Source organism: Entelurus aequoreus, linkage group LG28 (genome assembly GCF_033978785.1).
Source record: "Entelurus aequoreus isolate RoL-2023_Sb linkage group LG28, RoL_Eaeq_v1.1, whole genome shotgun sequence".
Taxonomy (NCBI): Eukaryota; Metazoa; Chordata; class Actinopteri; order Syngnathiformes; family Syngnathidae; genus Entelurus; species Entelurus aequoreus.
The window spans coordinates 14,846,789-14,870,564 of NC_084758.1; the positions used below are offsets into that span (position 1 = coordinate 14,846,789).

General features: G+C 43.0%; 1 protein-coding gene across 4 annotated transcripts in view; it reads right to left on the reverse strand.

Annotated features, from left to right (window-relative positions):
- The window catches only part of LOC133644913 (zinc finger protein 638-like), a 58,609-nt gene extending 43,846 nt beyond the window's left edge, over positions 1-14,763 (reverse strand). For 2 of the 4 annotated variants that reach the window (XM_062039665.1, XM_062039667.1), the window contains exons 1-8: positions 14,577-14,763; positions 5,279-6,082; positions 5,075-5,136; positions 4,949-4,987; positions 556-593; positions 453-484; positions 250-372; positions 1-112 (exon numbers count right to left, since the gene is read on the reverse strand). The exon at positions 1-112 is cut by the window's left edge and continues 14 nt beyond it. In XM_062039665.1, coding sequence (XP_061895649.1) covers positions 1-112; positions 250-372; positions 453-484; positions 556-593; positions 4,949-4,987; positions 5,075-5,136; positions 5,279-6,061 — 1,189 coding nt within the window. In that variant the 5' untranslated portion in view covers positions 6,062-6,082; positions 14,577-14,763. The remainder of the gene's footprint in view (positions 113-249; positions 373-452; positions 485-555; positions 594-4,948; positions 4,988-5,074; positions 5,137-5,278; positions 6,083-14,576) is intronic. The other 2 variants (XM_062039666.1, XM_062039668.1) reach the window with 2 other exon arrangements.
- Positions 14,764-23,776: the final 9,013 nt, after the last annotated feature.

Genomic DNA, 23,776 nt, shown 5'->3' on the forward strand with positions numbered 1-23,776 from the left:
AAGAGTGGGAGATGCTGAACTCCATTTGCTTGCCGTTCTTTTTGGGAGGAGATTGGTTGTGGAAATTCACCAACTCCTGTGCTTGGTCGGCAGAGCCCATCTCCATGAAGGCCTGTTGGGAGAAGTCAGCGAGCGTGAGCATGAAAGTTCTGCCATGATGGACTCAACATTCCACAAAAGCTTCAGCCGAGACAACTGGCCTAAAGATCTTTCAAAGAATCAACAAGTTAACGCTTGCCGTGTACGCACAAGTGACGCAAACACAAGGATCTTGGTGGTCTTGCCAAATGGTTCCACCAGTTTCCTGAGGTACAACTCGTCCACAGTGTGAGAAGCAAATTTGACACACACCACATTGCTTCTCTTGGCTGCCTGAAAGGTAAGCGGTGGATGAATCAGACGCAGCTTTACTCAAGGGTGACACAGATGCAAATCTTTTGGCTGCGTCTTACCTTCTTCTCAACATGCTTAGCGGGACGCGAGTCTGGTGGACACAAGGATTACAAGTGATAAGACATTGGTGGAACACAGTGAACATGTGATAAAGTGACTTACTGCTGCTGTCTTTCCTCTTCTTCTCTTGTCTGCCAGCTCTTCAATGACATAACTACTGTTAACAAGTCTATGGATCCAGGTCATTGTATTCTCAGAGCACTCAATCGCAACTGGACGGTTTGGTTTGTCTGAGAAGACGTTTCGCCTTGGCCTGGGCCGATAACAAATTTTGCTTGATATATTTACCAACAAATTATTGCAGATAAACGATATTATTGCCATGATTTTTATGAGACCAAATTAACCATTAATTTAATGATAATACATAATAATAATGCATAATAATAATGCATCCCTGTCCTCGTAACCTTCATCAATGGTTCGGGAATGAGGAAAACTGCGCAGTTTGCAATGCTCCCAACGCAAGCCTCCTGCATATCTTGTCAGGCTGCAAGATCGCACTCTCCCAGGAGTGCTACAGATGGCGTCACGGCCAGGTCCCGGGGAAACTGGCTGAGGTGCTGGAGGGGTGTCGACTGGGCAGCAAAGAACCAGCAGAGAACCACACCAGCTTTGTCATGGAAGGGGGTGGACAAAGACACACCAGGCCAAGAGAGACATCGAGGCTCTTCTCCCCCAGCCAGGAGTGGGACATGAGGGTTGATCTCAACAAGCAGCTCCGGTTCCCCATGGAGATCCCAACTATATCTCTCCGCCCTGACATCGTGGTGTGGTCCAGCAAGGGAAGAGCGGTGCACTTCAATGAGCTGACAGTGCCAGCAGAAGAGGGGATTGAAGCCGCTTTTGAGCGCAAGAAGGCCAAGTATGCAGAGCTGGCTGCAGGGTGCCGGGAGGCTGGCTGGAAGGCTACTATCTACCCAGTGGAGGTTGGCTGCCGAGGCTACGTGGGCCTGTCAGCCACACGCCTTTTGAGGGACGCAGGAGTGACTGGAGGGAAGCTGAGGAAAGCCATAAAATATTTGGCAGAGGAGGCCGAGAAAGGCAGCTTTTGGCTCTGGCTGCGGAGGAAGGACAGGAGCTGGGGAAAAAACTACTAACCCCGACAGCAGCCACAGGGGGTAACATCTATTAGCTGCAGGGGGTGACACGTAGACGTCTCTGTCACTGCTCCGCCACCAGGAGATGTTCTAGGGATTAAAGGACCACCTACCTGTACATTAACATGTATATGCTTTCAAATGCAATAAATAAATGATAAATGGGTTATACTTGTATAGCGCTTTTCTACCTTCAAGGTACTCAAAGCGCTTTGACAGTATTTCCACATTCACCCATTCACACACTGATGGCGGGAGCTGCCACGCAAGGCGCTAACCAGCAGCCATCAGGAGCAAGGGTGAAGTGTCTTGCCCAAGGACACAACGGACGTGACTAGGATGGTAGAAGGTGGGGATTGAACCTCAGTATTGGTGGTCTTGCCAAATGGTTCCACCAGTTTCCTGAGGTACAACTCGACCACAGTGTGAGAAGCAAACGCTATGGTACAAACACGTGTAGCTGCTAAAAGTGCCGAAAAGCGTGAATACTCTTGATGCATGCACATGCCGATTTATTGATGCTGGAAAACTTACAGACCTTAATTTTCATTTATCGTCAGTTAATTGACTTATCAAATATCGGTCCAGGCTGAGTATCGCCTCTCATCCAAGTGGGCTTCATCAGTTCATGCTCATGGACTTATATTGGTCAGATCTAGTCTTACAATTAGATTGGTCAGATCTAGATCTATGTATCTAAGCCAATCATCCAGGTCATTGGTCAGATCTACATAAAGACCCTTTAAAAAATATTTTAATATTATAGAAAAGTGTATTAATTTCTATAATTCCATTCAAAAAGTTAAACGTCCATAGTTTATAGATTAAGGGCCCACAACTTAAACCAGGGGTGGGCAATTAATTTTTACCGGGGGCCGCATGAGCTACCCGAGCACTGCTGGAGGGCCACATCGACAATATTTAAATTAAATTTTGCTCAATATTATTTTTGATATATACCGTAAGATAAATAATAATAATAATAATAATAATTAATAATAATAGTAATACTTCAACATAGTGTGTGTAACAGCATTCCATGACTAATATAAATAAATTAACATTAATAATAAATGACAGTAAAATAAGCACACGTATGACTGAGGAGTCATAGCGTAACTTTGTGTGGTGTTTGAGTTGTCCGACTTTTTGTGTGGCCATAAACGCACCAGTGGTTTAGTGCTATGCGTGTTGGTGACAGATGACAAGTTGGTTTTGGCCTGGTTTGTACGGCAGAAAATGACTAGTTTTTCGAGATACAATTGTTTTACTCATGTTTTTGGTGTGGTTATGTCCGAATATAAACAGTTTTGCTCAATAAAGTGATCGATATAATTCCTGTCCTCGAAGCATCTCGATAGACGTTACAATAATTGAACGGTGTTCAATTGAACGGTGTTGTAAACGGTGTTGACGAACACCATTAGGGCCGTTTGTTGTCACTGTCACTCAAAGTTGCATTGCAAAATTCCATAGAATAAATATGTTTATTTTGTTTAGAATTCAGATGGGATTTGATTTGGTGCGCGGCATATACTTGCTGCGCGCAGCGGACGCTTGAGCAGTGCGCAATTGCGCAGGCACGCACCTTAGAGGGGACGTTGCTTTGCAGTTCATGTCTTGTTGAAAACACGGCATTCCTCATCAACTTTTCTCTTTTTAGCGTCTCGGGTGTAAACCGTGCATCACTTGTCGCTGCATGTGCACCTTCACTTGCAGGTTACACACGGACACACGCCCTTAAATAATACTTTTCAAAATAAAAGCAGCACAGTTGTATTGCGCGCAGGACATAGATGTTTTTTCAACTTTATTTTGTAATTGCAGCTGTTCACATTCACTCACAACCACGCACACGCATACGTCCACACGGAAGTAATACAAATAACGATTTTCAAAACAAAAGCAGCACCGTTGTATTGCACACTCGACACAGATACTTTTTTAAATTTATTTTGTAATTTATAATTGGCCTCACGCGGGCCGGACAGGGACGCACAATGCCCAGGTCTGACTTAAACAAAGAAATCACAATTTACTTTGCCAGATTCATCAATCTTCTCTCTTTGATAATCCGCAGAAGCCCACGGTCAGCTCTTCTGCTGGTGCATCTTCTCCTGCCATATTTTGCCCTTCCATTGATATGCTTGAACACAGCACTCTGTGAACAGCCAGCCTCATTAGCTATGAACTTTTGTGGCGTACCCATCCTATGAAGGGTATCAATGATGGTCTTCTGGCCAGTTGTCAAGTCTGCAGTCTTCCCTATATTTATCCTAACTGAGACAATTGAACCAAAGTGAAGTAATTTAATGACAACCTGTGCAGGTGCTTTGAGTTTAGTAGACGAGTAGTGTGTGACACTCATTTTAAAACAATGTCCTGTAAAATATGGGCGGATTTCCTCACAGTATTCAAATTTTTAGAAATCCTGTTTTTGTGGGTTTTATGAGCTGGAGGTCCAAATTATATACAACAACTAAATAATTGAAATCGTTTAAGTGGTGGCTCCTGAATCTAATAATTATGGAAGTTTAACGCTTTGAATGGAATTATGGAAATAAACACACTTTTCCATGACATTCTAATTTTTTGGAAAGGGTCTGTAGATCTGACCAATCCAAGTCTGAGACTAGATCTGACTGGTCTAAATCTACAAGCATGAATAAATCCCATTTGGATGAGTGGCAAAATGTCTTCTAAGACAAACCAAACAGTCCAGTTGCTATTGATTGAATGTCCTGAAAATAGTGTTAACAACAAGTGCACTCTCAATAAATACAGTCACGATCAAAAGTTTACATACACTTGTAAAGAACACAATGTTCTTCACGTCAAAAGTGGTGAAGGAATGGCTAAATCAGGCTAGAATGAAGGTTTTAGAATGGCCTTCCCAAAGTCCTGACTCAAACGTGTGGACAATGCTGAAGAAACAAGTCCATGTCAGAAAACCAACAAATTTAGCTGAACTGCACCAATTTTGTCAAGAGGAGTGGTCAAAAATTCAACCAGAAGCTTGCCAAAAGCTTGTGGATGGCTACCAAAAGCGCCTTATTGCAGTGAAACTTGCCAAGGGATATGTAACCAAATATTAACATTGCTGTATGTATACTTTTGACCCAGCAGATTTGGTCACATTTTCAGTAGACCCATAATACATTCATAAAAGAACCAAACTTCATGAATGTTTTTTGTGAAAAACAAGTATGTGCTGCAATCACTCTTTCACAAAAAAATAATAGTTGTAGAAATTATTGGAAACTCAAGACAGCCATGACATTATGTTCTTTACAAGTGTATGTAAACTTTTGATCGCAACTGTACATTAACTGCATTTGCCAAAAACCTATTGGCCAACTGTGTCGATTAGAATCTAGTTCATCCACTGAACTAACCTGGTGACTGGCTCCATGCGGCAGTCCCACGATGGAAAGCTGAGGAGGGGAAAAAAACAAGACAACGTTGCTCATGAAGCTATGGAGTAGAACAAGCCAGCTGAGGACTTACAAGTCCAGACTCACCTCTGAAGCAGGATGTGTTGTCTCTCTGCATGATTGGAGCTGTTGATGTGTTTGGTCCAGAACTGAAAAACACAATGGCCATATCTTTTTGGTGTCCTCTGACAGATGCACTCACATGTTGCTTCTTTTCAGACAAGCACATCAGACATGCATCCCTTAATGGGCGCTAATGAGGGTCTCGATCACACGGCAGAGAGTACTTACCTTCTCTGAGAGCACAGTGACATTACACAGAGAACACGAGTACGGGTACATTGGAGGTGTTGTGCCATGGAAGTCCTGTGCTACTTTTTTACAGGGCAAGGCAGCACTGATGGGTTGACGATAAATCTTGCTGGAAGAGGCGTCAGAACAACCTTGTTCCCACCCAGTTCCAGTTCTCCGTTGTCTCTCCATGGGCTGCGCCAAGAGTCTGTTAGCTGGGCCAGGCACGGAGAAGAGGGAGGGAATGATTTTTGCTGGTCTTGCCAGTTGGGCATCGCGGCCAGAAAACGGCACCCTTTCGTCCACGTCGTAGGCAGAAGGGAATGAATGCTGCAGATGGTCTCTCCTGGTAGGAGGGTTTTGGGAGACAAGACCATATCCCCTTGTATTCCCCCAGTGTTCCTGCCCGTCCCTCTGGTTTGTGGCTTGCATTGCCGATCCTGGCAAGTGGGACAAAGAGTTAAGGGGAGGCATTCCTCTGTTGGATTTGATCTTATCGAGGATGTGTGGCAGCGATTCCACAGTCAAGGCGTCTTCGGGAAACTGTGCAAGGAGCGACAAGTCTGTGGCCTCCAGACCGCAGCTGTTCAGGATGTCTGTCGAGTCAAGAGGCGAGCTTCGGGGTGGCAAAGAGGAATAGTAAGAATAGGATGAGGACAACATTCCAGGCAAGTCGTGGTCTGGTGAGAGACGACGGCGCTCTGAAAAGCTGATGGATCTCAGAGAAGGCTGGAGGAAGTCTGCGTCGGAGGGAGGTGGCCGGTAGCGCTGGTTGTGAGACATACCGGGACGCGGGCGTGGACACTGCAGACAGAAGTGCCAGGGAAAAAGACTGAGGTGAAAACATGACAGGAATCAGTGGGGCAGGGGCTGGGGGTCTTGCCAGGAGGAAAACCTCAGTGGTCCACTTTTTAGACATTAACTTTCTAGACGCACCATCGGAAAAAATTTTAAAAGACCACATGGTGGGACCACCATCAAACCTGAAAAAATGGTGACAAAGTTCATGTGGCGTAAAAAAAAAAAATGCTGAAAATACTGTACCTCTACCTCTATTGTGGCCATCTCCTCAAAGAACCAGGGCAGGAACTTACCGTGATACAGGAAGGATTGGGGTTGCACCATCAATGACTAGGGATGTAGTGGTATCAAAATCCCACGGTGCGGTATTATCACGGTATTAAGGCCACGGTACGATATTATTCTGGTAAATGTCCCCCCAAAAAAAGCCATAGTGTGTAAAATGAAGGGGCAGGAATGTTTAGGATAAACACACTTACTGGAATTGAACACAACCATAATGCTAAAAAAGTTCTAATCTTATTTATTACTATGATTAGTAATTTGTTTCAAGCAAATACTGAAAAAAAAACTTACAGTTGAATGTCTATAAAGATCTGTTAACATCCAAGTGTGAAACAGTAATGTACACATTAGTGTCCTTTAACTTTTACTTGAAAAGGAGTGGACATTTTTATATATCAGTCTGGAAAATTCTGTTTCTCAGAAACGTTAACAATTTAATATAGTAAACACCTCACAAACTGATGTTTATCTTCCCTGGCTTCAAACATCTTTTCTGAGTGACGGTTTAAGAGGCGGCGACTTGTCGAGGGTGTACCCTGCCTTCTCCCAGGGAGCAGCTGGATAGGCTCCAGCCGCCCCGCGATATCAAGAGAGACAAGCAGTGAAAAATGTATGAATGGATTGAGGCTTTATGAAGTAGCGAGAGACAAGCAGTGAAAAATGTATGAATGGATTGGAACTATTAGCTTAGTAGCTTTTCGTTGTACTCCTATTTCCACCGATGTACTGTTTTTGGTGATTTCCCGCTGTGACTGCACGCTTTGTTTTGCAGAATGCGGACTTTCTTACCTACGCGCCACCAAAAGACCTGAGGGTTTGTTTGAGTGTTTGTTAGCAACGTAACTCAAAACGGTTATGGGGTGATTTTGATGAAATTTTCAGAGAAAAAACTAACAATTCCTCTTATCCCGCAAAAAGCCGCTGCCTGACCAGGGCTCATAAAATCTGTAGAGACTCCTCCCATCCCCACCAAAGAATGTATTCACTGCTGGACTCTAGAAAGAGGTTCCAGCAGCCTCCGTAGCAGAACCTCCAGGTTCTGTAACAGCTTCTTCCCTTAGGCCATAAGACTCTTGAACGCATCATAATAATCCCCTCAATTCCCCCCCCCCAAAAACGGATTAACTCGCTGGAATATAAAGACAATATAACATACATCCATAAACGGGGATGCATATGCAAAAGTGCAATATATTTATCTGTACAGTAATCTATTTATTTATATCTGCATCTTGTTGCTCTTTTATCCTGCACTACAACGAGCTAATGCAACGAAATGTTGTTGTTATTTGTACTGTAAAGTACGGTGGTACAGGGGTTAGTGCATGTGCCTCACAATACGAAGGTCCTGAGTTCAATCCCGGGCTCGGGATCTTTCTGTGTGAAGTTTGCATGTTCTCCCTGTGACTGCGTGGGTTCCCTCCGGGTACTCCGGCTTCCTCCCACCTCCAAAGACATGCACCTGGGGATAGGTTGATTGGCAACACTAAATTGGCCCTAGTGTGTGAATGTGAGTGTGAATGTTGTCTGTCTATCTGTGTTGGCCTCGTGATGAGTTGGGGTGTAAAACCGCCTTCCGCCCGAATGCAGCTGATATAGGCGCCAGCACCCCCCGCGACCCCAAAAGGGACAAGCGGTAGAAAATGGATGGATGGATGTAAAGTTCAAATTAGAATGACAATAAAAGGAAGTCTAAGTCTCGAAGTCTCTTACCTACCATGAACACTTTGGTTCTTAATTACGGCGTTCCACACCTCCACCTCGCCTGTCCTCGCAGAAGATTCTGTGAGATATAGTTTATTTCAGACCCGGCCAACGCTTAAGCGCCAGTAAAAAACTACACTCACCAAGTTTTCCTTTGATACCGTCACACGTCACAGCATTATTGTGAAGTCTTTGAAACCGCAGTAACTTTACATTGAGGGTTGCAGTAGGCCTTATGACGGCATTGTGTTTGTATGTTCATTGTTAGAGTTAATAATGACATTGTGATAGTTAAGAGATTTCATTTTGCTAATAAAAAATGTGATCTGTTCAACTATATTTTTATTTATTTAATAGCACCTGTGCTCCTAGTGAAAAATCTAAGCGTACAGCCCTGATATGGCTGATTTAGTGGGATAAAAACGAATCTGAAGTGCTAACAACATATTGTAGAAGTTGCCTATCTGTGTTGGCCCTGCAATGAGGTTGCGACTTGTCCAGGGTGTACCCGGACGTCCGCCCAAATGCAGCTGGGATAGGCTCCAGCCTCCCCGCGACCCCGGGAGGGAAGAGGGACAAGCGGTAGAAAAGGAATGGATGGCATTCAGAAGGCAACTCAGGGGTGGCGACAATGCTCCGACTGTCCGAGAAGGAAATCCGACCTTGAGAACGCTCCAGTTGAAATTCTGACTAGGAACTCTGAAATTCTAACTTTCCAGTGCACCGGTACAATAATTATAAAAAGTACACCCTTGGATGTGTTATGGTCATTATATCATTTGGCCTTTTTTTAAACAAGAATTTGCAAAAAAAAAATGCTACTTTTATGTCAAAAAGAAAATAGATTTTTTACAAACTGGTGTCAGCTGTTAGAAATGATACAATGTAAAGTAAAAGACCACATAAATATTCACCCATTTTAGGTCCTGATTCCATTAGTGGATATTTGGCTGCTGTCCCAGTACTGAGTCTGTCTCTCTCTCTAGGTCGTCCTCAGACGAGCCTTCCATCGTTGTCTCCAGTCATCCCGGTTCTCCATACATCTGGCCAGCTCGTTGGTGCTTTGTGCTCCCGCATCATTCTTGAGTATGTGCACATATGTTACAGTGGGACGTCCTCGTGACCGGTGCCCATGTGTTGGTTCCCACAGTACCAGTTTGCAGGCTGGCAGCTCCTGGTGTCTTTGGCAGTGTCCTGCTAGTCTCATTCTCCTGGCTGCTATTTTGTCGCTCACTCTGTGTATTCCGGCATACAGATTCTCGTTGGTAACATGTGTACTCTTGCTGATGTTGAGCACTACACGTAGCATTCTGGTGTAGCACCCGTCTAGAGACTTCTGCAGGGTAGGCTTCAGGGTCCAGCATTCACTGCCATAAAGGAAAACAGATTCCACAGTCGCGTAGAAGAAGCTGAGTTTTATTGGTCGGGGGAGATTGTAGTTCCACACACTGGCCATGCCGTTCAGGGCCCTCCATGCAAGTGCCTTCCTCACTTTAAGATCCTGCTTTGTTGAGTTGACCCATGAGCCCAGGTACTTGAAGTCATTGACTTCCTTCAGAGCAGTGCCTCCTGTTGTTGTGAGTAGTGGGTGTTCCGCTTGGATGTTATAGGTGACCACCTCAGTTTTCTTGGCATTCAGCCGAAGGCTACCTTGGCGCACTCTGACTCCACTCTGCTCAAAAGCTCCTGTGCTTGCTCCATGTGTTTGGAGAGCAGGCTGATGTCGTCCGTGTAGTCAAGGTCTGTCAAGACTACTGCAGGGTGTCTTGACCTCCTTGGTGTAATGGTAAGGCCAAGATCCCGTTCACGTCCATTGATGGCCTTCCTGAGCGTGTGGTCCAAGACTATAACAAAAAGGAAGTGGATCGGTCTCAATCAGGCTGGCACATCTGGTCCGGGCAATGCAATGTCTGGGATCTGGACTACACATCTCTTTTGTAGTCCAGCAACAAATTGTCAGTTGGATTGAGATCGGGGTGTCCGGTCACCGGAGAACACTTCCCTTGTTGTCTTGGTAGCTTTTGGTATGTCTGGAGTTCCTGGGAAAAAAAAAATTCTCCGTCCCAAGGCGTAGTTCTCTCGCAGATTAAAACGGTTCCGCTCCTGTGCTTGCTCCATGTGTTTGGAGAGCAGACTAGTGTCGTCCGCGTAGTCAAGGTCTGTCAAGACTACTGCAGGGTGTCTTCTTGACCTCCTTGTGTAATGGTAAGGCCAATATCCCGCTCACGTCCATTGATGGCCTTCCTGAGCGTGTGGTCCAAGACTATGACAAAAAGGAAGTGGAACGGTCTCAATCAGGCGGAGAACACTTCCCTTGTTGTCTTGGTAGCTTTTGGTATGTCTGGAGTTCCTGGGGAAAAAAAACCTCTCCGTCCCAAGGCGTAGTTCTCTCGCAGATTAAAACGGTCCCTTCTCCAGGATTAGCTGGAATTCTTCTGTGCTCATGTTCAGCTCTACCATCACAAGAGGAAGAGCCAGCTGCTTATAAGCATCCCCAAAACATGATGTTGCCACCACTGATGGTGTTGGCAGGGAGGTTTGGTGACTTAGTCGGATGGACAAAATTTGCAGTTTTCTCCTAATCAGACCAAAGAACCTTCTTCCAACTGACCCTGCCCACATTCTTTTGGGCAAATTGCAGTCGAGTTTTCATGTGAGCGTTTTCCAACAGTGGCTTTTTCCTCTCAAGGTCCACTAAAGGGCTTTAAGAGTTGTCCAGGTGTCTTGGTGATCTCCCTCACCAGTGCTACTCTTGCCCTATGGCTCAGTTTGTGAGGACGACCGTCTCTGGGTAGATTTACCGGTTGAAATAAACCATACTCCTTCCATTTCTTAATCATGGAGTCAACTGGAGTCAGTGGGATTCCCAGTGAGTTGGAAATCTTCTTGTCGCAATCTCTTCTTATACTTTACAAGGATATATTCCCTTGACTTGCTTGCAGTGTTCTTTGGTAGCAGGAATACAAATAAACAGGAAGCCGGACCTACTGGACAAAAGTGTTTTCATGCGAAAATATTTTCACACGCATTCTAGTGATCTCCATGGCACTTCTTCTGACACTGCAGGCGTCAACCAGAAGGACTTGTTGAATTAGATCAGTAACTTCAAAAGGGGGTGAATATTTATGCTAACCCTCCTTTTGTATTATTTTTATTATTGACACCAGGTTTGTACAAATATGTTTTCATTTGGACATAAATAGACCTTTAGGATTTTCTTTATAAAAGCAAAATTTTGTGAATGCCTTATAGGCATCGTATATATAAGAAAAAAATGGGTACATTTGACAACAATTTTAAAATAAAAATCATGACACTGATAAGCCTTTTGCTTTCATCTTTAGGATATCCCTCACGGGGCCAAAACTACAGTGGCCAAGACACAGCAATGATCCAAAACACGCAACGGGAAAATGCTGTAAATTCAAATGTCTGCATTTAAACGCTGTGAGGCAAAAACCAAATGCTGAAGAAAAAATCTGCAAAATGCCCAAAGTAGGGAAGTAACGAAATAAAATGTCACAATGTTTTACGGTGTTGTACAAATAAAACTTGATTAATTGATAGCACGATTATTGGCACGGAAATTGTAGCTTTATTTATATTCTGTGCAGTTGCAGCATTTCTCTCATTCATTTGTTTTTGGGCGTTGTTGATTTGGGCATTTTCAGGATTTTTCTTTTACATTTAATATTGATCCTAAAGCATGTATCAATGTTGGCGTTATCGCACTTGGTATGTCTTTTTACGCATTGAAATCCGAAAGGATGCGCATTTCCCGAGGTCCGCGCGTCCCCGGGACACAGATTTTTTTTCTCTCCGGGTCAAAACTCTGGACCGCTCGCTAAACCTGCATTTCTTGGCTTCGTCTGTCCGCAGAGGATTACTCGGTGTGAGACAAACACTTTGTCTTTGTGGTTATTGTAGCGCTACATGTTTGACATTATTTCAGCCTTTATCATGTCCGGAAAATGACAGTTTACCTTTTCTGTGGTACTAATGAGATTTAAAGGACTGTTGTTAGTCTGATGTTGATGTGATAAAACCTCTTTCTTGTTTGGAAGATACATACAATTGTTACTGTTATTTGTTTGTGCACATAATACATATTTATAAAGTGTTTGGATGTATTAATTGATGTAAAATGTTCATTAAATGTAATATTGCCTGACAAAAAGTGATTCATATTTTGATATTTACACATGCATATTTGACTAAAATAACTTTATGAGAAAAGACAAGTAAACAGTACAGTAGGTACTTGATTTTGATATATGTAATGCTCATAAGGGTATTCTAGTCAAATTGGCTGAGTGGTCCTCCTCAGCCAGAGAACTTTGATTTTGGGGAGGCAGCGGTAAAGTTTAGATCCATAAAGAAAAAAAAAACGTGAATGAATGTTTATAACTAAATACATTTACATTAAAAAAAAATATTTTGTATTATTTTTTAATGAATTAAGTAAGGTTTATGACAACCTCTTTCCAAAACAATACAGAATGTGATTTATATCAGGATAATACATACATTTATAATTTGTTTTCAAAACGGTTACAAAAAAGTGGGACCCCAAAAATGTACTGTGGGACCCCATTTTTATGACTTGATGGGGTCCCTGAGACCCCATTTTGAAAATTTCTAGCGCCAACACTGCTTCGTGCACATAATAAATATTAATAAAGTGTTTGGATGTATTCATTTATGTCAAATTTTCATTAAATGTAATATTGCCTGACAAAAAGTGATTCATATTTTGATATTTCCACATAGCATATTTGACTAGAATACCCTTATGAGACAAGACAAGTAAACAGTACAGTAGGTACTTGATTTTGATATATGTAATGCTCATAAGGGTATTCTAGTCAAATTGGCTGAGTGGTCCTCGTCAGCCAGAGAACTTTGATTTTGGGGCGGCAGCGGTAAAGTTTAGATCCATGAAGGAAAGAAGAATATGAATAAATGTTTATAACTGAATACATTTACATATGCATAAAAAATAGTTTTCTTTTTTATTATTTTTTTTATATGAATTAAGTAGCGTTTATGAAAACCTTTTACCAAAACGATATAGAATGTGAGATATAACAGGATAATGCATACATTTATCATTTGTTTTCAAAACAGTTACAAAAAAGTGATCCCATTTTTATGTCTTGATGGGGTCCCTGGGACCCCATTTTTGTAGTTGGTACAAAATGGGCTGCTAGACTTTTGACAAGAACAAGAAAGTTTGATCATATTACGCCTATACTGTATATACATTTATATACATATATATCTATACGGGCTCACCTGCACTGGCTTCCTGCGCACTTAAGATGTGACTTTAAGGTTTTACTACTTACGTATAAAATACTACACGGTCTAGCTCCATCCTATCTTGCTGAATGTATTGTACCATATGTCCCGGCAAGAAATCTGCATTCAAAGAACTCCGGGTTATTAGTGATTCCCAGAGCCCAAAGAGAGTCTGCGGGCTATAGAGCGTTTTCTATTGGGGCTCCAGTACTCTGGAATGCCCTCCCGGTAACAGTTAGAGATGCTACCTCAGTAGAAGCATTTAAGTCCCATCTTAAAACTCATTTGTATACTCTAGCCTTTAAATAGACCCCCCTTTTAGACCAGTTGATCTGCCGTCGCTTTTCTGCTCTGCCCCCCTCTCCTGCGTGGGCACAGATTAGGTGACCACAGATGACGCGCTAGCTGTCCAAAGTCGGGACCTGGGTTGGACCACTCATCTGTGTATCAGTTGATGACGTCTCTGCGCTGCTGACTAGTCTCCACTCAAGATGATCCCCTGCTGGCCCCACATCTGCAGTCCCCTTCAAAGTTTCTCATTGTATCCCATTGGGTTGAGTTTTTTCTTGCCCTGATGTGGAATGTCGTTGTGGCTTGTGCAGCCCTTTGAGACACTTATATATAAGTAAACTTTGATTGATTGACTAACTTTGAACGTTTTCTTTTGTATTTTTTTTTTAAACGTTTATGACAACCTTTTACCAAAAACAATACGGAATGTGAGATATAACAGGATAATGCATACATTTATCTTGTTTTCAAAACAGTAACAAAAAAGTGGGACCCCAAAAATGTACTGTAGAACCCCATTTTTATGACTCATTTTGAAAATTCCCAGCGCCAACACTGATGTAGTATATGTGATTTCAGCATTTTCACATGTTTTTGGTTTTGGACCTTTTCTGTGTTTGTTGCCTTTGGGCGCTAAAAGAAAGTTAATAGAACAATATTGACCAACGCAAATCATAACACACTTTTCATGCGAAAGAGGGTATGATTCCTGCACAAGGCAACACTACGTAAAGTGGGACTCTTTTAAACGTTAAAGCATCACACAACATGTGTGTAACACGTTTAAAAGCCACACATAACACGCGTGTTGAGGGGAAAAAAACAAGTGACTTAGCTAACGTCGTTAGCTTAGCACAGCTAGCGTCGTTAGCTTAGCACACTAGCTAGCATTAGCCTGTGAGCAAACAAAACGTACCTGAACAAAAACAAATGCCCGAAGTCAACTGGTCGTGACGGATGTGAAACGGCGTTAAAAACGTTTATTTGCCATTAGGTTTAATTTGAGCAAAGTCGACAGCACAAGCAATAAAAAAAATGTCGCGAAACAAAGCTAGTGACCTCAGAGTTGTCTTTTCCTCGCCGCCGATGATGATGACGTCAGAGCGGGACAGCGCCCCCAGTGGTGAGGAAGACTCATCCGCGTCTGTACATGCAGCGCGTACAGATATACACGAAATGGAATAGCAGACAATAAAACAATCACACAATAATACAAAACACTTCTCATCAAGCCGATAAACCGACACGTTTACTGATACTACAAAATAATACTATTTTCTAAACGCACCATATGCTGTGTTTGCCGAGCCACCAGGTGGCGCTCAAAGACAAGTATTGCAGCTGATGATAAAGTTGTATGAATCAACTTCAGTAATGTGATACTGATTGACTGATGGATTGATTGATTGGATCAGCAATTAAACACGTGAATTGTCTTGTATCGCTCACCAGAAACAACAAATGAACGTCATCAACATGTTTATCCAATCCACTTTATTTTTTTGTATAGCACATTTAAACAACAAAATGTTTCCAAAGTGCTGCACAACAATATTAAAAACAATATTCAAATATTATCCTTAGCTCCACCAATGACTGAATAAAAACAAAAAATAAATACCTATACAACCAATATAAAAAACAATATCAAATAAATATGATTAAAAACGATTTTAAAGGGTAAAACCAATTAAAACAGTAAATAGAACTCAACATTTTAAAAACACAGAGGACAACAGAGGACCACACAACTCACGTATAGTGTTAAAAGCCAGGGAATAAAAGTGGGTCTTAAGACGAGACTTAAAACACTCCACTGTGGGAGCAGTTGGAACATGGAGGGGCAGAGTGTTCCAGAGCTTAGGGCCGACCACAGAGAAGGCCCTGTCTCCCCTGGTTTTAAGTCTGGTATTGGGCACCACGAGCTGGAGCTGGCTCTCGGACCTCAGAGCGCGCGCAGGATTGTAAATTTGGATGAGGTCCGAGACATACTGAGGTGCCAGTCCATGTAAAGCTGTAAAAACAAACAGCAAGGTTTTAAAATAAATTCTAAGATGAACCAATACATCCAATGCGACACACACACACACACACACACACACACACACACACACACACACACACACACACACACACACACACACACACACACTGTTGTATTTGTTACCTTCCTGAGACCTCAGAAAAATGCCTACCTCTCGTATTATGATAAAAGTCGTAATTTTACTCAACGCAAGTCAACATTTTACAAGAAAAACTGAACATTTGTGCAATATCATGATAAAAGTTGGAATTTTACTCAATAACAGTCGCAATTTTACAAGAAAAGCTTAACATTTTGGCAATTTTATGAAAAAAAATCGTAATTTTTACTCGACAAAAAGTCACAATTTTATAAGAAAACTCTAAACTTTGGGCAATATCATAATCCATCCCATCCATTTTCTACCGCTTATTCCCTTCGGGGTCGCGGGGGGCGCTGGAGCCTATCTCAGCTACAATCGGGCGGAAGGCGGGGTACACCCTGGACAAGTCCCCACCTCATCGCAGGGCCAACACAGATAGACAGACAACATTCACACACTAGGGCCAATTTAGTGTTGCCAATCAACCTATCCCGAGGTGCATGTCTTTGGAGGTGGGAGGAAGCCGGAGTACCCGGAGGGAACCACCCAGTCACAGGGAGAACATGCAAACTCCACACAGAAAGATCCCGAGCCCAGGATTGAACTCACGACTACTCAGGACCTTCGTATTGTGAGGCAGACGCACTAACCCCTGTACCACCGTGCTGCCCTCAATATCATAATACCAATCGGAATTTTACTTGGCAAAATTATGACAAAAGTATGCTGTTCACCTGGCGGGTTTTTCCGGGGATAAATAGGGAAGTCCTTCTTTGCCGTCTTGTTTTATCATATATTGCTGCCTTTGCACCTGTCAATGTTTACTTTTGTATGCACATCTCACTTCTCTGTGAAGCGCTTTGAGTGTCTAGAAAAGCGCTATATAAATCTAATCCATTATTAAATCAACAAAAAATCCTGACTTTGGAGCAATGTTCACAGACTATAGTATTTGGCTCTCTATTAGATGCAATGGTTTTCAGTATTGGGACCATGATTTATGTCATCACTTGTTTGGAAGGTACTTTTCCTTGTTGTTGTCTCAAGAAGGATAGAGATACAACACACACACACACACACACACACACACACACACACACACGCACGCACACACACACACACACACACGCACACACACACACACACACACACACACACACACACACACACACACACACACAGCCTTAATGACAACTTTAAAATACAGTAGTATAGTAGACCTAAGTATTCATTAAGTACCACCGTAATGACAACATTAAAATACAGTAGCGTAGTAGACCTAAGTATTCATTAAGTACCACGTAATGACAACATTAAAATACAGTAGTGTAGTAGACCTAAGTATTCATTAAGTACCACCATAATGACAACATTAAAATACAGTAGCGTAGTAGACCTAAGTATTCATTAAGTACCACCATAATGACAACATTAAAATACAGTAGCGTAGTAGACCTAAGTATTCATTAAGTACTTGGAGCGGTATAGCTCGGTTGGTAGAGTGGCTGTGCCAGCAACTTAAGGGTTGCAGGTTCGATCCCCGCTTCCGCCATCCTAGTCACTGCCGTTGTGTCCTTGGGCAAGACACTTTACCCACCTGCTCCCAGTGCCACCCACACTGGTTTAAATGTAACTTAGATATTGGGTTTCACTATGTAAAGCGCTTTGAGTCACTAGAGAAAAGCGCTATATAAATATAATTCACTTCACTTCACTACTACCATAATGACAACATTAAAATACAGTAGCGTAGTAGACCTAAGTATTCATTAAGTACCACCATAATTACATCATTAAAATACAGTAGCGTAGTAGGCATAAGAATTAATTAAAAACAAGGTTTGATTTATTTTTAGTATATGTATTATTTTTGGACACCATAACATTAAACAGTTTGAACAGTAACACTGTGTTTGAGTATAGTTAAATAATGAACCAAATATTTGGTGTACCACACCACTAGATGGAGTGTGTGTTCTAGTGGTACACTTACCACCGTTAGACAATCACTGTCATAACATATGTGATGCTAAGAACTGCTGAGTAATGTTAAATATTGTTTGGAAATGCTGAGTGATACTGAATAATACTGAGTGATACTGAATAATACTGTGTGATGCTGAATGATATTGAGTGATACTGAGTGATGCTGAATGATCCTGGGTGATGCTGAATGATACTGAGTGATGCTGAATGATGTTGAGTGATACTGAGTGATACTGAGTGATACTGAGTGATACTGAGTAATGCTGAATGATACCGAGTGATATTGACTGATGCTGAATGATACTGTGTGATACTGAGTGATGATGAATGATGTTGAGTGATACTGAGTGATACTGAGTGATACTGAGTAATGCTGAATGATACCGAGTGATATTGACTGATGCTGAATGATACTGTGTGATACTGAGTGATGCTGAATGATGTTGAGTGATACTGAATGATACTGAGTGATGCTGAATGTTACTTAGTGATGCTGAATGATACTGAGTGATGCTGGATGATACTGAGTGATACAGAACGATGCTGAATGATGTTGAGTGATGCTGAATGATGCTGAGGGATGCTGAGTGATATTGAATGATACTGAATGATACCGAGTGATACTGAATGACACTGAGTGATACTGAGTGATGCTGAGTGATACTGAGTGAAGCTAAATGATACTGAGTGATGCCGAATGATACAGAGTGATACTGAGTGATATTATTGATACTGACTGATACTGAGTGATACTGAGTGAAGCTAAATGATACTGAGTGATGCCGAATGATACATATCAAATCAAATCAAATCAAATCAACTTTATTTATAAAGCACATTTAAAATTTACCACAGGGGTAGCCAAAGTGCTGTACAATGGGCAGGTTAAAAATAATACGAGAACCGAGCAAACACAACACAACACAAACAGAACACGATAAAAAATAAATAAATACAATATAAAAAATGTAAAAAACATAAAAACAGGTTCACAGCAGGTGTATTATGGGGCGCCATTGCAGGATGGGTATCACTCAGTGTTAAAAGCCATGGAATAAAAGTATGTTTTTAAGAGAGATTTAAAAACAGGAAGAGAGGAGGCTTGTCTAACACTCAGAGGTAGGTCGTTCTAGAGCTTGGGAGCAGCAGCAGCGAAAGCTCTGTCACCTCTAAGCTTCAGCCTTGTGTCCGGGACCATCAGTAGCAGCTGATCGGCTGATCTTAGGGATCGGGTGGGGCAGTAAGGCTGAAGGAGGTCGGAGAGATATGTTGGCGCGAGGTTGTTTAGACATTTAAAAACAAATAAAAGGAGTTTAAAATTGATTCGGTAACGCACAGGGAGCCAGTGAAGGGACGCTAATATAGGGGTGATGTGCTCACGTCTGCGGGTCTGTGTTAGCAGACGAGCAGCAGAGTTCTGCACGAGCTGCAGGCGGGCGAGGGAGGCCTGGCTAATGCCTACATACAGGGCATTGCAGTAGTCTAAACGAGTCGAGATAAAGGCATGGATTAATTTCTCGAGATCATGTCATGATAGAAGCGGTTTCACTTTCGCAATTTGGCGTAATTGATAAAAGCTTTTTTGTACAACGCTGCTGATTTGTTTTTCGAATTTAAAATCTGAGTCGAACTTTACCCCCAGGTTTGTGACACAGTCGCTGAGATACGGGGTCAGAGTGCCGAGGTCAACGTTGGGGCAGGGGGAGCGACTTGGACCGAACAACATAACTTCTGTTTTGTCTTCATTTAGGCTCAGGAAGTTAGCTGAAAGCCAGGCTTTGATGTCGTGCAGGCAGTCAATAAGACGTTGAACCGTGTGAATCGTACTTCCTAAAAATAGAACCAAGGGGGAGAAGGTAAAGCGCAAATAAGATTGGGGCAAGGATTGAGCCATGGGGAACCCCATTTGGTAAAGGAGCTGTGGAAGACATAAAACTGTCTATTTTTACACAAAAACTCCTGTCGGTTAGGTACGACCGGAACCAGTTGAGGGCAGCGCCCTTAATGTCCACACAGTTCTCAAGACGAGTGATTAAGGTGGCGTGGTCGACGGTGTCGAAAGCAGCAGACAGATCTAAAAGCACCAGGACAACATATTTACCAGAATCAGTTGACAGGAGGATATCGTTAAAAACTTTTAAAAGCGCTGACTCTGTGCTGTGGAGGGCTTTAAAACCGGACTGGAACAACTCAGTGATACCATTATCCTCTAAGAAGGGCAACAATTGACTGTATATATACATTTCTAATATTTCAGAAATGTATGGAAGATTAGAGATAGGTCTAAGGTTAGAGAGGAGAGAGGGGTCGAGGCTTGGTTTTTTAAGTAGAGGTCGTACCACTGCATGTTTAAACTCTACTGGAACTATTCCAGAAGAGAGGCTACTATTGATAATGTTAAGGACACTTGATCCAATAGTAGCAAGTACCTCCTTAAACAGGCGAGGTGGGAGGGAGTCTGCAGGAGAACCAGAGGGCTTCATATGACTAACTGTGTCATTTAAAAAAGAAAAGGACACCAGCTCAAACTGATGGAAAACAGAAGAGAAATGCAGAGGAACAGAAGGGTCATATGAAGGCTGAGATAAACTGGCTCTAGTTGACACAATTTTGTCAGTGAAAAAATTGAGACAATTTTCACAGAATTCAAAAGAAGCATCAAAACCAACAGATTTGGGAGCATCAATGACAGTGTTAATAGTTTTAAACAGAACTCTGGGGTTGTTATAGTTAGAAGATATAATCTGAGATAGATATATATTCATGTCTGCCTGTACAGTCATCTGAAAGGACAACAAGCTTTCTTTAAAAATGGCAAAGGACACATGCAGCCTGTCTTTTTTCCATTTTCTCTCTGCCATCCTACACTTGCGCCTGGCAGCCCGAGTGACGTCATTCAACCAGGGCTGAGGCGTGGCTTTAGAGCGGCGGCACTTGAAAGGAGCGATCGTGTCCAGTGTTTGTAAACAAATAGTGTTGAAACCAGAGTGATACAGAGTGATACTGAGTGATATTAATGATACTGACTGATGCTGAATGATACTGAGTGATGCTGAATGAAACTGAGGGATGCTGAGTGATACTGAATGATACTGAGTGATGCTGAATGATACTGAGTCATACTGAGTGATGCTGAATGATACTGAGTGATGCTGAATGATACTGAGTGATGCTGAATGATACTGAGCTATTCTGAATGATACTGAGCGATGCTGAATAGTAATGAGTGATGCTGAATGTTACTGCTTGATGCTGAATGATACTGAGTGATACTAAGTGATACTGAGTGATGCTGAATGATACTGAGTGGTGCTGAATGATACTGTGTGATGCTAAGTGATACTGAGTGATGCTGAATGATGCTGAGTGATACTGAGTGATACTGATTGACACTGAGTGATGCTGAATAATACTGAATGATACTAAGTGATACTGAGTGGTGTTGAGTGATACCAAGTGACGCTGGGTGATGCGGAATGATACTGAGTGATGCTGAATGATGCTGAGTGATGATGAGTGATGCTGAATGATACTGAGTGATGATGAGTGATGCTGAACGATACTGAGTGATACTGAGTGATACTGAGTGATGCTAAATGACACTGGGTGATGCTGAATGATACTGAGTGATACTAAATGATGCTGAATGATACTGAGTGACACTGGGTGATACTGAGTGATACTGTGTGATGTACCTTCCTGATGGCCCTTAGATGAAGGGTGAAGATGGCCCCTCAATGAAGAACAGTGAAGATGGCCCCTCGATGAAGGGTGAAGATGGCCCCTCAATGAAGAACAGTGAAGATAGCCCCTAGATGAAGGGTGAAGATGGCCCCTCAATGAAGAACAGTGAAGATGGCCCCTAGATGAAGGGTGAAGATGGCCCCTCAATGAAGAACAGTGAAGATAGCCCCTAGATGAAGGGTGAAGATGGCCCCTCAATGAAGAACAGTGAAGATGGCCCCTAGATGAAGGGTGAAGATGGCCCCTCAATGAAGAACAGTGAAGATAGCCCCGAGATGAAGGGTGAAGATGGCCCCTCAATGAAGAACAGTGAAGATAGCCCCGAGATGAAGGGTGAAGATGGCCCCTCGATGGAGAATATTGAAGATGGCCCCTAGATGAAGGGTGAAGATGGCCCCTCAATGAAGAACAGTGAAGATAGCCCCTTGATGAAGAACAGTGAAGATGGCCCCTCAATGAAGGGTGAAGATGGCCCCCCGATGAAAAATATTGGAGATGGCCCCTAGATGAAGGGTGAAGATGGCCCCTTGATGAAAGATGAAGATGGCCCCTGGATGAAGGGTGAAGATGGCCCCTCGATGAAGAACAGTGAAGATGGCCCCGAGATGAAGAACAGTGAAGATGGCCCCGAGATGAAGGGTGAATATGACCCCTAGATGAAGGGTGAAGATGACCCCTAGATGAAGGGTGAAGATGGCCCCTCGATGAAGAACAGTGAAGATGGCCCCTAGATGAAGGGTGAAGATGGGCCCTCGATGAAGAATAGTGACGATGGCCCCTAAATGAAGAATAGTGAAATGGCCTCCAGATGAAGAACAGTGAAGATGGCCCCTATAAGAATGGTAAAGATGGCCCCTATAAGAACGGTGTAGATGACCCCTAGATAAAGAATAGTGAAGATGGCCCCTAGATAAAAGGGGAAGATGGCCCCTAGATGAAGGGTGAAGATGGGCCCTCGATGAAGAATAGTGAAGATGGTCCCTACATGAAGGGTGAAGATGGCCCCTAGATGAAGGGTGAAGATGACCCCTAGATGAAGGGTGAAGATGGGCCCTCGATGAAGAATAGTGAAGATGGTCCCTACATGAAAGGGTGAAGATGACCCCTACATGAAGGGTGAAGATGACCCCTAGATGAAGGGTGAAGATGACCCCTAGATGAAGAACAGTGAAGATGGCCCCTAGATGAAGGGTGAAGATGACCCCTAGATGAAGAACAGTGAAGATGGCCCCTAGATGAAGGGTGAAGATGACCCCTAGATGAAGAACAGTGAAGATGGCCCCTAGATGAAGGGTGAAGATGACCCCTAGATGAAGAACAGTGAAGATGGCCCCTAGATGAAGGGTGAAGATGACCCCTAGATGAAGGGTGAAGATGACCCCTAGATGAAGAACAGTGAAGATGACCCCTAGATGAAGAACAGTGAAGATGGCCCCTAGATGAAGGGTGAAGAAGACCCCTAGATGACCCCTAGATGAAGAACAGTGAAGATGGCCCCTAGATGAAGGGTGAAGAAGACCCCTAGATGACCCCTAGATGAAGAACAGTGAAGATGGCCCCTAGATGAAGGGTGAAGATGGCCCCTTGATGAAGGGTGAAGATGACCCCTAGATGAAGAACAGTGAAGATGGCCCCTAGATGAAGGGTGACGATGACCCCTAGATGAAGAACAGTGAAGATGGCCCCTAGATGAAGGGTGAAGATGACCCCTAGATGAAGAACAGTGAAGATGGCCCCTAGATGAAGGGTGAAGATGACCCCTAGATGAAGGGTGAAGATGACCCCTAGATGAAGAACAGTGAAGATGGCCCCTAGATGAAGGGTGAAGATGACCCCTAGATGAAGAACAGTGAAGATGGCCCCTAGATGAAGGGTGAAGATGACCCCTAGATGAAGGGTGAAGATGACCCCTAGATGAAGAACAGTGAAGATGGCCCCTAGATGAAGGGTGAAGATGACCCCTAGATGAAGGGTGAAGATGACCCCTAGATGAAGAACAGTGAAGATGGCCCCTAGATGAAGGGTGAAGATGGCCCCTTGATGAAGGGTGAAGATGGCCCCTAGATGAAGGGTGAAGATGGCCCCTAGATGAAGAACAGTGAAGATGGCCCCTAGATGAAGGGTGAAGATGGCCCCTTGATGAAGGGTGAAGATGGCCCCTTGATGAAGGGTGAAGATGGCCCCTTGATGAAGGGTGAAGATGGCCCCTAGATGAAGAACAGTGAAGATGGCCCCTAGATGAAGGGTGAAGATGGCCCCT